Source organism: Rhinolophus ferrumequinum, chromosome 3, assembly GCF_004115265.2.
Source record: "Rhinolophus ferrumequinum isolate MPI-CBG mRhiFer1 chromosome 3, mRhiFer1_v1.p, whole genome shotgun sequence".
Classification (NCBI taxonomy): Eukaryota; Metazoa; Chordata; class Mammalia; order Chiroptera; family Rhinolophidae; genus Rhinolophus; species Rhinolophus ferrumequinum.
In genome coordinates this window covers 78,986,603-79,002,762 of record NC_046286.1, presented here as the reverse complement: position 1 = coordinate 79,002,762, position 16,160 = coordinate 78,986,603, and the positions used below count along the sequence as shown (strand labels likewise).

At 35.7% G+C, this 16,160-nt stretch overlaps 1 protein-coding gene across 3 annotated transcripts in view; it reads right to left on the bottom strand.

The window, feature by feature from the left end:
• The window catches only part of ENPP3 (ectonucleotide pyrophosphatase/phosphodiesterase 3), a 54,614-nt gene extending 43,783 nt beyond the window's left edge, over positions 1-10,831 (bottom strand). For 2 of the 3 annotated variants that reach the window (XM_033103659.1, XM_033103660.1), the window contains exons 1-3: positions 10,695-10,831; positions 7,300-7,378; positions 3,654-3,714 (exon numbers count right to left, since the gene is read on the bottom strand). In XM_033103659.1, coding sequence (XP_032959550.1) covers positions 3,654-3,714; positions 7,300-7,378; positions 10,695-10,772 — 218 coding nt within the window. In that variant the 5' untranslated portion in view covers positions 10,773-10,831. The remainder of the gene's footprint in view (positions 1-3,653; positions 3,715-7,299; positions 7,379-10,694) is intronic. The other variant, XM_033103661.1, reaches the window with a different exon arrangement.
• Positions 10,832-16,160: the final 5,329 nt, after the last annotated feature.

Sequence of the window (16,160 nt, the reverse complement as noted above, 5' to 3'; positions counted from 1 at the left end):
CACCAGAAATGGGGTTGTATATACAGATCTTTCATGGTGCTCACTTGTCTAAGGAGACAAAAGTAATGATTACTGAACTGAAGGCTCAAACTCAAAATTTATAAAAGTTGCAATTTTTCTACCATCTTTTGGGTATAATTATAATATGGAATGTAGGAACTCTGTAGCTTATGTGGTGTTTTAGTATTCTAAAGTTCTACATTTTTGACTCTTTATTCTAATATCTCAGGATATTAATATTAACCATAAAAGTATCACAGTCTCCTTTTAGACGAGTATTTATGTTAAAGTGATAGAAGATAACTTTTGAGTTATACCCAGAGACAGTCTTGTTTTATTCAATAGTTTTCCCTTTTAAAATTTTACTTGTATTTTATACACACATACACACATATTTCACAGATGCATGGTTTCATAAATTTTTCCTAACTGAACTCCACTGTGTAGCCATTACCTACAACAAGAAACAGAAGATTGCCAGCACACTAGAATCCTCTTCTTGTGCTCCTTGCTAGTATTAATGGCAAACCACACCCCGATGAAAGGTGATCAGTTTCTAGAATTCTAACAGCAGAGATTAGTCGTGCCTATATTTATACTTACATGTAAACAAAATCACATTGTACTATGTATTTTGTTGTGTCTAGCTTCTTTTACTTAACACTGTGTTTGAGATTTATCCATATTGTTGCATGTAATTGTAGATAATTTATTCTCAGAGCTGTCTAGCATTCCAGTGAATGAATAAACAACTTATTCATTCTACTATTGACGCATTTAGGTACTTTCCAGTTGAGGGTTATTATGAACAGCCATTATGAACACAGTAAACTTGTTAAAAATTCCAAACACAGTGCATGCAAGTGAGTAGATAAAAGAAATGATTTTCATCTCTGCTCAGTTTGACATTTTTGAACAAAACATACTTTTCCAAGAAATTTGGTTAGAATAACTCTTTAACATTCTGACAAACACCCAGTATTATTATAAAGAAAATTCTGAATGCTGATAACAGCTAAACATAAGAAAAATAATTTTAGTGTTTTTCAATGTGCTTGAGTAAAGTTAGAAAAAATAATATAGCCATCTAATTCCACATTGTAAAAGAAACTATAAGGAGAGTCTGGAAGACAAGTCTATTTGTCTTCACAGAATATAAATTTATTGTAGAAGAATTCATTTACACACAGAATAAAGGCACGAAGGAATTATAGCTCACATCAAGGGGATGAAATTAATAAATGAACAGGAGTAGCTAAGGGTTAGATTTGAGTTTAGAATGCTATTCATGCGCACAAGAGGATGTCAGATTCAATCTTTCTAAGGTGAAAGTAGGCTCTCCAGGGGGTATGATATATGAACTAAGCCCTAAAAAACAAATAAAAAATAATATGAAAAGAGCATGGAACTAATGTTTTAATCAAGTAAAATATGCTGTGTGAACGCCAATGTAAGAGATACAATACATGCAATAACATTTATGAGTCTCAAAAACATTAAGCAAAAAACAAAACAAAACACAACACATACACACACACAAAAAAACACACACAAGAGAACATATGGTATGATTCAATTTATACAAAATTTAAAAATAGGAATTTATGGTGATAGAAATCAGAACATGAGATATCCTTCTGGAGTGATGGAAATATTCTATATCTTGGAAATATTCTATATCTGTGGGTTACACAGTTTTCTGAATTTCCAAGCCTCATTATACTGTTCACTTAAGTGCGAGTTCACTTGGAGAAGCGACTAATGCAAAATGTCAATGTCTATGAATTATACCTCAAAAATAAAAATGGAAAATTGGGACTGTTTTAAGTACAATGTGTAGAAAATTCATCAAGAAATTAAAGTGGTGTATTGCAATTTACATTGGAAAATACTTATTTGTTTCACAAATTCATTAGCACATGCTAAATTTAAAAAATTGTATTTATAAATATGCCATCAAAATAACCTTGCAGTTTAAAAACAGGGTCAAACATCTATAGGATCAAGATGTTGATTTAATTCTATGAACAAAAAAGAAGCTTTGCAATAAGCCTGACAAACTATGTTGAGGGGGACAAAAGAGGGCACATGGCAGGCCTGATACGCTCAGTAACCGAAAGCGACCACACAGGATGGTCTGATCACTAATTCCTAACTGGACGGGTCATGGTGGGGAGTCACATTCCAGGCCTGTAGTTTCCTTAGTAAAGACCAATCTTCACCTCAAGTGAACCCTGTCCATTGTTCTTATGCATCCAGCGTAGCATACCTTTGAAATGTCAGAGTAATTTTCTGTTCTAGACCTCTCAAAGGCACAACTCAGGCACCAGAGCGCCAGACCACAGAACCTCTCATTGTTATTTCGTTCCTAGCATACCATCTCTGTGCGCTATGAATGTTAATTATTAACTATCCTGTACCCACCAATGTAAAAGAAGCACGTGTCTCTATTTTGCTTTTTATCCAAACTTCCCACTTCATTAATCTACTACCAATGGATTTTATGTCACCCTCTTTACATCTTCTCCTTTGATTCTAATGTATCAAAAAAGTTACAAAACTGCCATTCTCTGGAGCATTTTTTCAATCCATTGAGATTTTGCTTCCAGGTTTGTCCTTAAACTTTTGGCTCAAATAAACTGATAACACTTTTCTATAGAATGGACATTATTTCATCAACAATTCTCACATGGAACTTCCTGAACTTGTTATCATTATTCCAATTTTATAGATGAAGCTCGGAGAAGTGACTAATGCAAAATCTCACAGGCAAAACCAGAATTCAAACTTTTAAGTCTGTTTTTTATTCTAAATGTGTTGCTCTTCCACCCAGAAGCTGCTGAAGAAGGCAGCTAGATCTGAGGATTGGGTTAGACCAAAGTAGCATACAAAAACAAACACATTATCCATACACATTGTTTTAAATGAAATAATGCTATCTAAAATGTCTCCACTGATTCTTCCTATAGCCAGTTTCCTTTCTCCTTCTTCTACCTAATTGACATCCTCCCACTGCTTGGGCCAGGAGAGTGAAGTGGATGAAGAGCAGAAGGGGCAACTGGAGGAAAGGGGAAATCCCCTCTGCCTGGGAGATGATATGGGGCACATTTCCAGGGTTGGGCAACTGGGGGAGCAGCCATTATAATCACGTGGAGGAGATGCATGGGAGTGGCGGGGGTGAGGCACAGTACCTCACGTGTTCGTCACCCATATCCACCTGACCAAGTCCCTCTCATGCGTTCTTCAAGGTCACCCTTTCATTGTGAGGCCTTCCATGGACAAACCTCTTCCCCTTCACCCAGTAAGAATAAATTTGAGGTGTCAGGATGTTAATAGAAAAGAGTTCTGGTTGGAGTAATTTCAATCTAAATTCTAGTCCTAACCATAGAACCTTGGGAGTAGTAGTATAAATATATCAACCACTTTTCTTTGTCATCATTGTAAGACATTAATAAATTAACATAAAAATGCTTTGTAAACAATAAAGCAACAAAAAAATCTCTTGCCAGTTTGAACCACAAGAAAGCTCATCTTTTCTTAACTTTTTTTGTTTTAAAATGTAAACAGAATGGAGGAAATTCCATCCTGCCTCACGACTACATTCTCAGGTGCCATCTGCTAAAGGAGGATAGAATTCCCCATATCACCCTTACCCTTCTGGACATTGAGACTGCTGGGCTGTGCCACACTCTTCTTTTGCCCACGGGGTTTCTCCTGAAAAGCATAAGATCAAAATCTGTAGACTGCTGCACCACAGACAAGAAAAGAGAAAAAATGTTCAATGCACATGATCTTTCCAAACTACAATCGTGTTACTCCAGTGACTAAATTCTTCCAGAACATGTTAAGTGCTACTTCACATATTGGCAAGGTCAGTGGCTCTAGTGAGTTGTACAGATCAGTAATTTACAGTAACTGAACACCAGGAATCCCATGTTCACCAAGCAAAACCAAAAAAGGGAATTCCATTAGCTTTGGGAGAGGGACAATTTCTTTTTTTTCCAATAATAACATTTTTATCTTCAAGGATAATCTTTCCCCACTGTTATAAAAAAATGAATTTAATAAATATAGATATACAATCTAAAAAAAAAAGAGAAAAGAAAGCACAAAGAAAAAAAAGAAATAGCCAATGATAATAACTGATGTCAATTGGGGATAACTGAATAAATTTTTAAGATCTTAACTAAAAATATTCTTACTCCATAGATGTTTTGGTTTATAGAACATGACAGCTAATTAATGAAATATAAATGATAGAATATGAATGTCATCATTTGCCACCCCTGTGGATCTAGGCAATGATCATCAATGGCTATCATCCTCCCCAAAAGAGACAAGCAGATAATATGTAACACCATCATCTATGAAGTAAACCTGCAAAACAAATTGCATCTGAATCAGAACAGTCTTCATGTTCTAACTACCAATTTGCAGGGGGATATAGGGTCTGACAAACTGCCTATAACAGAGAACACAGCCAGACTGGAAAACTCTATAGAATCCTATTTCTCCAATGTCCAAATTCAAGGGACAAAAAGAGGAAGGGAGAACCTACTTTTAGAGGACTTGAAATATATCAGCCAGTTACTATATATGGGATCTATTTGAATCCTGCTTCAAACAATCTTATAAATAGATATTAAGAAAAAAACAGAAAATATTGAACACAATGGATATTTGATGATACATGATTATAGATTATCAATTCTATTGTAGATATAAATATATCAACTAGCTATATTAATGGTGTTGTAATTTTGTTAAATCCTCATCTTTTTTTAGATACATACTGAAAATATTTATAGATGAATGATATTGACTCTAGGATTTGCTTTGAAATAATCTAAAATTTGGGGAGAGATTTTGGGGGAAAACAAAGAGTATATTTTGTTAAGAAAAAAAAATCCAAAACTTGAAAATAAGCAAAAGGACTGATCATTAAATTTCATTTTAATGTCACACTGAGAATTATCTTAAAAGCCCACATATGGGTTATCTAATTACCTAGGAGTATATACCTTTATCTAGCTTATTCTTTACCATTCATTTTACTACTTATTAAGGGTAGCAGTTAACTGGTAGAAAACTAACAGCAATATAACTGATTCTTGTTTGAATTAAATTATCTTGTTTGAAATAAATTGTCCTGTAGAAATGAAAACCATTTCTCTCTCATCAGAAGTTACAGCTTTAGTGATTTCGTTCAACATTCTTTTAGTCATATAATACTGGCGTGACAAAAAAATATATACACAGTTTAAGAGATGTTATCTGTGCTCAAGCAGTACTTTGCCGTAATCAGAAGTTTCTGGATGCTGATGGTAACCACTTTGAGCACTTCTTGTAAATGCAGAAGTCAAGCGTGACTTGTGGTCATCTTTTGTTATTGACATATATTGAGTATCACAATTAACACAGTTTTTCCTTTCTTAAAATGTGTATATATATTTTTGGCATCCTCTGTATATGACTCTTTGATTCTCTTTGAGCCAGCTTAACATCCCAGTTGGTTATCTCATTATGTGTTAATAAATTTTTGATGTGTTTACTTTACAGTCACGTGAAATTCGTGTGTTTATCTTTTTGAAAATTATACTGTGTCAATATGAGACAAGAATGGCCATGAGTTGATTATTGCTAACACTAGGCAATGGATATATGGGGAAAACATCATAGTATTCTCTCCTTTGTATATGTTAGAAATTTATAAAGTTTTTAAAAATTCTAAACTTAAAATAAGTTAATCCTTAGCATGAAAAAATATTTACCTTTGTTTAAAAAATAAACTTCATTGATTAAATTAACACTATCAAAGTAAACAATTGATGGTAATGGTAAACTTCAACACCGCTTCTAATAATTACTTTTACTTCTGTTAAATTGTGCGATATTGTACAATAAATTCTGCAGAAAAAATTAAAACATGATCTGAGGATCAGTCTTGAGATAGAAAGTTAAGAGTTATAAAATTGGGGTAAAAGGCAGGAGATTATCGCGGTCAGAGGCAGTATGGTCAGTGAACGTGCTAGAGAAATAAGCAAACTAGAAACAACTTTGTGAATTTAGAGGAATTTTTAATGATACAATGTTCACTATATCAACACTATATCAAAATATCAAACAATTATTATTTTAAAAGAGTTACCATTCCAGGCTTTTATTTTCCTTTCTGGTTGCCTTGTGTAGCTGATTTTCAATTATGTTTCACATAAAAACGGATTCAACTATTAGTACAAAACCTATATTCTGTTAAGGGATTATATAGTTAACATTTCTACTATAACATTTTCCTCCTATTTACAAAATCAGAATTCAACCTAATCTCTTTTTTTGTCTAAAAATATTAAAAGTGTAAGTTAGCTCAATTGGGTGTAGAGTTATGTAAAAAGGGGTTGATAGCTTGAAGCAATTTTGTTTCTATGTGTATATGTGCATGTTTTGTAAATCTCATCAGATGTTCAAATTGGTGATTTTTTGTAAAAGGGCAAGCAGGTGGAATCAGGAGTTGAATAACCTGGATTCTAATCTTGGCTTTGTATTAATTCCCTGAGTGTCCAAAATCGTAATTTAACTACTCAGGACACAGTTGTTTCAACAATAACGTTGGTTTAACAAACTGATATTTGGTCCAGATAACGTCTTTCATGATGTTTAACCATAGGATTTGCCATCTGTTTCTTAAACCATGGGCGTGTCTAGCATAGTTACTGGACTGAAAAAGACCTTGCTTTACAGTCAAATATGGAACTTTAAGACTTCACTTCTTTCCTATGATATCTATGCTACAAGCTCCCTTCTTCTATAGTGCACAAACCGCATTTCTCCCCTCAGTAAAAACACTTGTCTTTTTTTTCTATATGGGGTAGCTAAAGATCCCCTGACTTGTTTTAATTTTTGCAGCCTCGGCCAGCTCTAGGGTCACTAAACTCACAGAGGCAAATGGGAAGGGAGCAACAAAGACTTTTGGAGCCAAGTTTATTACCAGATATGAAAGGTTAGAGTAGGAGTTGGGACAGGAGTCTTTGATCCAGTTATCAAAGTCCTCTATGAAGTTAAGGAAAAGTAAGGGGAAGATACTGGCATGCCATGACTCTCAAAGGAGCATGAGGGATGAGGGCGAAGAGGACAGACCAGAAGCTTCAGTGCATAATGCGAATCACAGAGGTGGGCTCCTGATAAGTGGAGTTGGGAGGAGAATCTAGTTGGACAATGCTACGTGTGGGAGAGAGGAGACTTGGAAGAGGAGGTAAAGGTGAGAAGAAACGGAAATGTTAAGAAAATGCTGAGGGATATAACCTTGCTTGTCTACTCGTTGGCTGAGTCCAAGCTTCAGGCCTAATCCAAGTGTCACAGTCACCAACAAAACAAGAAGAACCTATTACAAAAAAGGAAAGCAACCTTTACAATTTAAAATGTATAAATACAAAGATCCAGATAGCCGCCCTCCCTCAGTGAATATTAAGGGCACACATTGTACTGGTTATGTGTGATACCAGATCCAACGATGATAGAGGTATGTAATTTTCTTTAATGCCTCACAATAAGAAAGGTTTGGGAAGAATTTTAAAATACTATTTATTACCGATCTTCCCATTTAAATACATTAATCCCAGTTATCTTAAACCTAAATTGAGTTAAGCCCATGTTACCTTTGCCCATTTTTCTTTCTTAACTAACTAGACACGCATCTGAAGATCATTTAGCTAAAAGCATTCCAAAACTGTGAAATCATTCACTAGTCATTCACTACCTTATTCCAATACGCAGGGTTCCCCCTCACACTCTGTCCATCAAAGGACAATGAGAGTGTTTAACATGTAAAACTATAGTGTCCAAATAATTAACTGGCAAATGATCTTCTTTGATCTACACTCAAACAAATGATTTAGGATAGCTTGGAAGCTGTGTGACCAAAGATTGTATGTGCCATTCATTATCACTACTGCTGACATAGCTCCTCAGTACAGTGGACTTTATGCTATGACTAGAATTAAACTATAATATAATTAAAGAGAATTCTTCCCACTCACCTCTTTCCCCATGTGTTAAGTCCATTGATAAGCATGCTGCATGATACAGCTTGAACAATGTATGTTATCATAAAGAATATGAATGTGACAGACACACAGATTGCTTAGGAAAGTATTTTACAATACCAATAAACTTTGCTATAGTTTTTTTTTTTTAAATCACTTTCATGAAAGAAAAAACACAACATCAGAATTTGCTTAGATAATGAAGACCTACATAAACTATTGATTTTTTTGTTTGCATTCTGAAAATCAACTGCAAGATGAACGTATCTAACTTTATAATAGAAGTGAATTATATTTCCTTGTTATAACACTCAAAAGCTACCTGAACCAAGACTAAGAATACTACAAAGAAATAAAACACTGGGGAACTTCCCTATGGTAAACCTCCTGTGTCATAGATTTACAAACTGAGGTATTTCCATGTACATCTTAATCTTATCTTTGGTCCTTGGCAATTCAAACTTGCTGGAGAAATAAACAACACCCAACTGACTTTGTACTTGTTCCATATATTTATAGCTTGCTTGCTGCATTATTCTGTAAGCTCCTTGAGAGCTTAATCTCATATAATTATTCACTTGAAATATGTAATTCTGAATAAGCTGTTTGATATCGAGGTGCGTATATATCTTAAATTATCTTATGCTTTCTACAAAGTGGAGAACGGAGTACTCTGGACTCTCTATATATCACTGAGAATCCAACATTTGACTTTCACTTGGCTAAATAAAGAGTGCTGGAAACACAGCAGATGCTATTAAAATTTTTGAATAAAGCATGTTAAAATTTGGAAACATGAGGGTACCTTTGAAATATTTTAAAATATGATTTTGAAATGAGCTTTTTTTATACGTACTAATAAACCACTAGAAAGATACAAAGATAAATGACGCACAAGTTTTGTTCTCAAGGAGTTTATAATTTCCTGAGTTTATAACACAGGAGATATATAATAAATGGCATAAGAGTTAAAAGGGTTGCTCCAAAGTTCCCAGAAGGATTATAAATAAGTAGAATATCTTGAGGGTTTACTTCGTTATTGTCACTGGGCTCAATGCTTACACACCTTGTTTCATTTATTCCTTGAAACTATGCTTGAGTGACAGAGAGAATGGTGGTGACACTAACAAAGTAGGGAATTTAGAGAAAAGAGCAGCAGTATGAGAAAATAATGCATGTGTTTTGGTCTTGAGATACTGGATGAGAAGCAAGCAAGCAGGAACTTGAAATTGTGTGATAGAAGTTCAGTGAGAGATCAGAGTCAGTGGCTTACTTGGAATTCTTGGTTGAGAATATGACTCTTAAAACCATGAAAGAAGATGAGGTTTCCTAAAGAAAAGATCTTTAGATAGGATTTGGTGAAAGACTTTTGTGCATTGGGAAGAAAGATAAATCAGTGAAGAATGCAGATAAAGAGATAGAGAGAAAAGTCATAAAAATAGGGATTTTAATGCCTTCATTGTAACAAAAGAAGAGAATAATTCAAAATGAGAAAATACTCAGCAATATCCATGTATTGTTGTTATGGAGACTCAGGAGAAGGACCGGGGAGGACTGACTTCCAAGGGGTGATTTTGGTACAATAAAAACAAAACTAGCGAAGAGGGAATGGTTGGGTAGTGAGAAAACCGAGGCAATAGATAGAGCTCCCCTTTTCCTGAAAGTTTGATGGTAAAAAGAAAAGAGTATAATAAAATTAAGGAAAGTTATTGGGGTTTTGTTTTGTTTTGTTTTAGGACAGGGAAGATCTTACCATACATATAAAATAACAAGAAAGAGAAAACAGGCAAAAGAGACTATTTCTAGGAGTAAAAGGCCGGCCGGTGGCCCAGGAGGTTGGAGCACCGTGCTCCTAATGCTGAAGTTGTCAGTTCGATTCCCACATGGGCCAGTGAGCTGCTTCCTCTACAGTTAAGATTGTGAACAACAGCTCTCCCTGGAGCTGGGCTGCTGTGAGCAGCTGCAGGTTGGCGTGGGCTGCCGTGTGCTGCCATAAGCGGCCAGTGGCCAGCGTGAGTGGCTGGCAGCTGGCGAGAACCACTGTGAGTGGCTGACTGTCTACTGCCTTCGCCGGGGGGTGGGGAGCACAAGGCGCATAATACCAGCATAGGCCAGGGAGCTGTGTCCTACACAACTAGACTGAGAAACAATGCCTGGAACCAGAGGGGAGGGGAGGCAGAAAAAAGGGGGAAAAAAGAAAAGAAAAATAAGGAAAAAAAGAGTGGGGAGGAGTGAAGTAAAATAGGATAAAATTAACAGTCCAACAAACAATATAAGATACAGTTATTTTCATTTCTCACTCTGGTCTTAAATTTTTCATGCAATAAAAAGACGACTTGGTAGGTAATTATAATCATGCTAAAATAAATGCTGCAAAGTGTTCTGCCACAGAACCCCACTTTTTAGATTGATCAAATATTCATTTGTTGTTACTCAAAATTTTTATGTGTAAAACATTATTAAAAATATTAACTGCACCAAAGTTGTGATGGGGATAAAATGGAATATAATTACTTAAAACTTTGTTTAAATAGCAACACAAACAAATATAAAAAGGGAATCATATATATAACATTTGTCACAAAGCTGGAGAGACTAAAAGAACTGCACTTTTAGTAAATAAAGTAAAATAAAAATAATACAAACTATACTTACAATACAAATTATTTTATATTTCTTAAGAGTGCTCTTCTTAACAGTTTCTTCCGTTTGTGAAGTCAGCAGAGAATTCATTGTTCTTTTAGCTATATAAACCTGTTTTGTGAGAGCTAGATTACTCTTTCCTTTTTCTACTCTGGCAAAGAGAAACTGTATGAGTTACGTGTGACTGACTTTTAACTGTTTGGGAAGATTACTGCTGTTTAGTGATTGGACAATCACCAGAGGGGAAAAAAATTGTAATAACAATAGTGTCAAGATATGAGAGTTAATGTTAGTACATTATGGATAACTGTGCCTTCTCTCCTTATACTTTATACAAAAAATAACCAAAACAAAAGGCCTTGTTACAGAAATTCCAGGGAATTTCTATATTTACATAAATTTCACGTCATAGTTAAAAACTAACATTAAAAATGTGCTTTACCCACAGGGATACAAAAGTCAATTTGGGGAATGTAATCAATGATGTTGTAAAGATTTTGTAGGGTATTCGATGGACATTTGTCTCATTAGGGAGACCACCTCAGGGATGACGTAGATACCTGATCACTACACATGAAGTTGAAGCTGAACAATAATGAATGTCAACTACAATTATATGTATATATACATATACATATATATACATATATATATATACATATGTATATACATATATATGTATATGTATTTACAAGAAGTGGAGTACAGCATTAAGAATAGAAGCAGTGGAAATGTAATGGCTGTGTGCGATGTCAGAGGGGTAGTAGATGGGGGTAGGGGGGTTAGCACAGTGTGAGGGATATAAATGATAAATGTCTATTACATTGTTTTGTACACCTGAAACTAATAAAAAAAAGAAAAACAAATGTGCTTTAGCTATAGTAGGAATTTCAATTCTGCTAAATTTATATAAAGTACTTAATTATGTGATAACTGTGACTTGCATCTTACAATGTTAATAGTTTGACATGTTTTTATACACATTATCTCATGTCAAACTTAACAATATCCCTTATATACATTTTATCTGTATTATGTAGCTGAGTTAAAGTAAGGCTCTGATTATTTAAATTAGGGGGCCTGTCCCAGGTCACACATTTACCTGATGCCAGAAGTGGAAATGGAATGCAAGTGGAACTGGAATGCAAATTATGTGACTTTCCCCAAATCACATATTTACTCAATGCTAGAAGTGGAACTTAAATCCAAGGCTATTTTCATTAACCAGTTAAATAGGCTCTTTTCTTGTTTAAATAGACCAGAGTGTCCTGAAACTTATGAAAGCAGCTCAAATAATAGCAGTGTGGCCAAAGAGAGTTAGAGTAAATGGTGGGTGTTGAGCTCTTCTAGTTTAAATGACCTGAAGGCAGTAATTCCCATAGTGTATTAATAATTCCATGGAACATTAGTCCTATGAACACCTTCTTATTCAATAATAAAGCTTAAGAACTTTCATAAAGTGAAGATTATAAAAATCCTGTATGCTTCAGTACACTCATTAGAAAACACTGTTCTAAACTATTCCAACCCTAAAAGCAGTGGGAAAAAAAAAATAAGAAAAGAATCTATCTTAATATGTAATGATGCATAAATGTTGAGGATATTTCTGAAAATCATGTCTAAAACACTTTTTCTGTTATTGAAGTTTTTCCTCAGTCCTTCCTCAGTCCAGGATACTTCCTGTGTCCAGGATACTTCCACTTCACCAATTACGCCTAACCAGTGGAAGCATCTGCATCAGATGCTGTAGCAGAAGAAGTTAGTTTTAAAAGTAGAAGATACAATAAAGATGATCAAATCCAGGATCTTGTAGACTTCATTCCTTGGACCACAATGGAGTACCAGGTCTTTAAAAATCACAAATGATCAAAAATGTATTGGAATACTTTTGGCAAGTGGTTCTCTACCCTGGATAAACTTAGAAGCACCCAGAATAGTTTTTTTAATTTTAATTTCTTAAATTCTGAATCCCAGGCTCCACTTCAATTGAATTAGAACATTCTGGAGTTTTGGCTAAGGCCACAATATTTTTTAAATATCCCTTCAAGTGATTTCATATGCAGTCAAGGCCAGTCTAAACACTTTGCTTTTAGTGGTGCACGCACTTTTAATTTCTCTTCTGCAAATATTTACTCTGGATTATATATAAATTTGCCGATTTTCCAGGTAAGGTTAGAGGACTCCAGGGTCTTGATCACTTACCCAAGATCACCTTGGTTAGTGAAGTCTTAAAAGTGAGGTTTCATCAGGTCTTCAGGCTCCCACTTCAGGGTGTTCTGTTATTATTATTGTGTCATATTGATTGTATTAAAGAAAAATCAATCTTATATCATAATTTTTCTCAAAATCAGGAGATTCTTAGGACTTACAGCTTTTATCTAGTCATCTGACAACTGCCTTCAATTTTTTGGGGATTCTGGATTCTAATTGCCTGTTTGCACTTTTAGTGTTCTATCTAGTTTGCCTTGACCGGTTCACAGTGCTCCCACTTGTATCTTCCTCTCAACTTGGCCAGGATCTAGTAACCAATTATATAATCAAACACTAATCCATGGTATTGCTGTTACAGTATTTTGTAGCAATAAGTTGATTTTAGGTAATAGAGATAACCATCAATAATGTAGATAGGTCTCATCCAAACACTTGAAGGCCTTCAGAATAAACCCAGGTTTACCAGAGGAAAAGAAATTCTGCCTCAAAATGACAGCATTAACCCGTGTTTCTAGCTCGCCAACCTGCCCTACCCTATGAATTCTGGACTTGCCAGCCACCACAATCAAGTGAGCCAATTCTTCTCCCTCTCTTGAGCTTGCTTTCTCATCTCTGTCTCTATCTCCATCTCTGTCTCTCCTGCTTCTCCTTCTCTGGAGAAACCTGACGTACTCCTTGAATACCTTCTCACAGTTTTTCTTCTTTTTAAGACTTCGCCTCATTTCTGGCCTCTCCACTTTATTTGGACCTCTACTCTGTTTTCTTTGTTTCCGTCTTCTTGATTTTTTAACTTCTTGTCTTGATATTTCCTGTAATAATTTGTATGCCTTGATTCCAAACTACTTATCTGATACCCCAGCAGCACTTTCAGATGCTATTTCCCGGTGCTCTCCAAAATGTCACTTGATTCTATACCAACTTTGTTTACCAGGGAACCACTGACTCTGGCTGTATATTTCTACTATGTAATTCATTACTTCCCACACTGCCAGCATGTCCCTCCTTGCTTCCTCCATCCTGGTCCCCCGTCCCCATTCAACTCTGAGAACACAAAAAAACATTAAATAAGTCAGAAGACCTCTGATAAAGTCTTATTCTGTCACTTACAAGTTAATTGACTCTTGGAAACAAATTCTTCATTTCTAAGATGATCTCAGATTATCTCTAAATTACCAAGTTTTGAATATTACAAAGGCAAAATATCTAAGTCTTCAGGTACTGAGGTGAGTAAACCTTAGAGAATCTACCTATGGTACAGTCGAGATGTTGGCATTGCCCGGTATCTAGTTACATTTCCTGCTATAGCAATTGCCCTAACTGAACCATAAACCCCAACTTCTTTTGAGTCTCTCAAGTATTAGAAACTTATTCCTAGCAGTTCACCTGAGCACTGGACACCAGCCAAATCTACACCCTCCATGCAACTTAGACTTTGGAATAGACTGCCTGTGTCACCTGGATCTGAATGTATACTTTCTAAGTTACTTGAACCTTAGAAGCCTCACTGTTCTTTTCCCTTCAACTTTAGAACAATCTGTACCTTCTGGGTTCTGAAAGCTTCACTCTGCATATTTTAATGTTTTGCGGCCTAGAACACCTGTGCTCTGAAAGGCAACTACTGTTACATTATATTCCCTACCAATCATAAATATTTTTCATTTTCTACAAGGTCTCTGTCTCCATAGAATTCAAGAAACTTTTCTAAAATCACAGAAAACTCACTTGCTGTCTCAGGAAACCCTGAGGGGCCTGCCGACATCCACTTCCTTAAGTTTCATAGGCCTACCCTTCGGGCTGCTAGCTCTACTGCTTGGGTTGGACAAGCCAGACTAGGAAAGTTCAGAGAAACTAGACACACTAAGTGGGTGGTGGAGGTGAGGCAGATACTAGGCTCAGATCCAGCAGCAGGAAGGAGTCCATCAAAGCAGGAAGATCTCAAATAACATATGCGTATTAGCAGGGTTGGGTGGGCAGGTGGAAAAGGCAAAAAAACCCATAGGGAGATTGATAAGCAAGCAGAAAGCTAACCAGGTAAGCAGTTGGTATATGAAGGACAGACGCTAGTCCTTGGCAAGTGAAGATCCACTATTGGAACTGAATCTAGAACTAGCTGCCTAACTGGGACTGGTGTCAGCAATGCCAAATCAGGGCCGAGAGGCAATGGCATATAAAAAGAGACAAGGCAAAATATCAGTATGAATTATAGGATCCAAGTTCTTGGAAATGAAATATAAGTAAAGTGAATGTGTTATTAAACATCCAAACAATGATAAAGTAGAATCAATGCTGTGCGATATCAGTATTTTGCAGTACCTATGCATGTGAAAACATTTTCCAAGATGAAATACAAAAAATCTCCTTATTGATCAGCACAGATAAACATTTATAATCAGCACGGAACAGTAACTTTTGACACTCAGTTAAACATTATTGTATTATCCCCAAACCCTGAGGAAAAAAGGTACTCTATTATTATATTTTGAATTTTACCAACAAAAATTTGTGAAAATTTGTTTTCTCTTTTACTGGTCAGACAATTAAATTTGCAAACTCATCCTAGAAAAAGTGCTACATACCTCATTGCTGAATAACACTACGGTCACATTTGTATGCCCCTTGGGAAGCTATGCACGGATGCCAGTGCCTAGTCCACCCTTCAGAGCAATTTGGGAACTCTTACTGGAATGGCCATCATAGCTATCATCGTATTACCTTTGATGTCCTGAATGTCATCAAAATGTCCTCCTTTCAATATTTCCTTTATCTTTGGGTAAAGAAAGAAGTCGTTGGGGGCCAGAGCAGGTGAGTAGGGAGGGTCTTCCAATACAGTTATGTGTTTACTGGCTGAAAACTCCCCCACAGATTGTGCCATGTGAGCTGGTGCATTGTCGTGATGCAAGAGCCACGAATTGTTGGTGAATAGTTCAGGTCATCTAACTTTCTCACGCAGCCTTTTCAGTACTTCCAAATAGTCAACTTGGTTAACTGTTGGTTCAGTCGGTACAAATGCATAATGACTAATCCTTCTGATATCAAAAAAAGGTTAACAACATCATTGCAACAAGTTTGCAGACTTAATTTTATATACATACCTCACATAATATCTTTCATGCTGCCTCTTGGCCCACAAAGCTTAAAATATTTATTAACTGGCCCCTCCCGTATTGCTGACTGCTGATCTACCCCTTAATTCTCCCAAGATTCAAAGGCTAGCACTAATGTACTTAACCAAAGAAACCTGCACCAGCTTGTCTCTTGAACTCATAA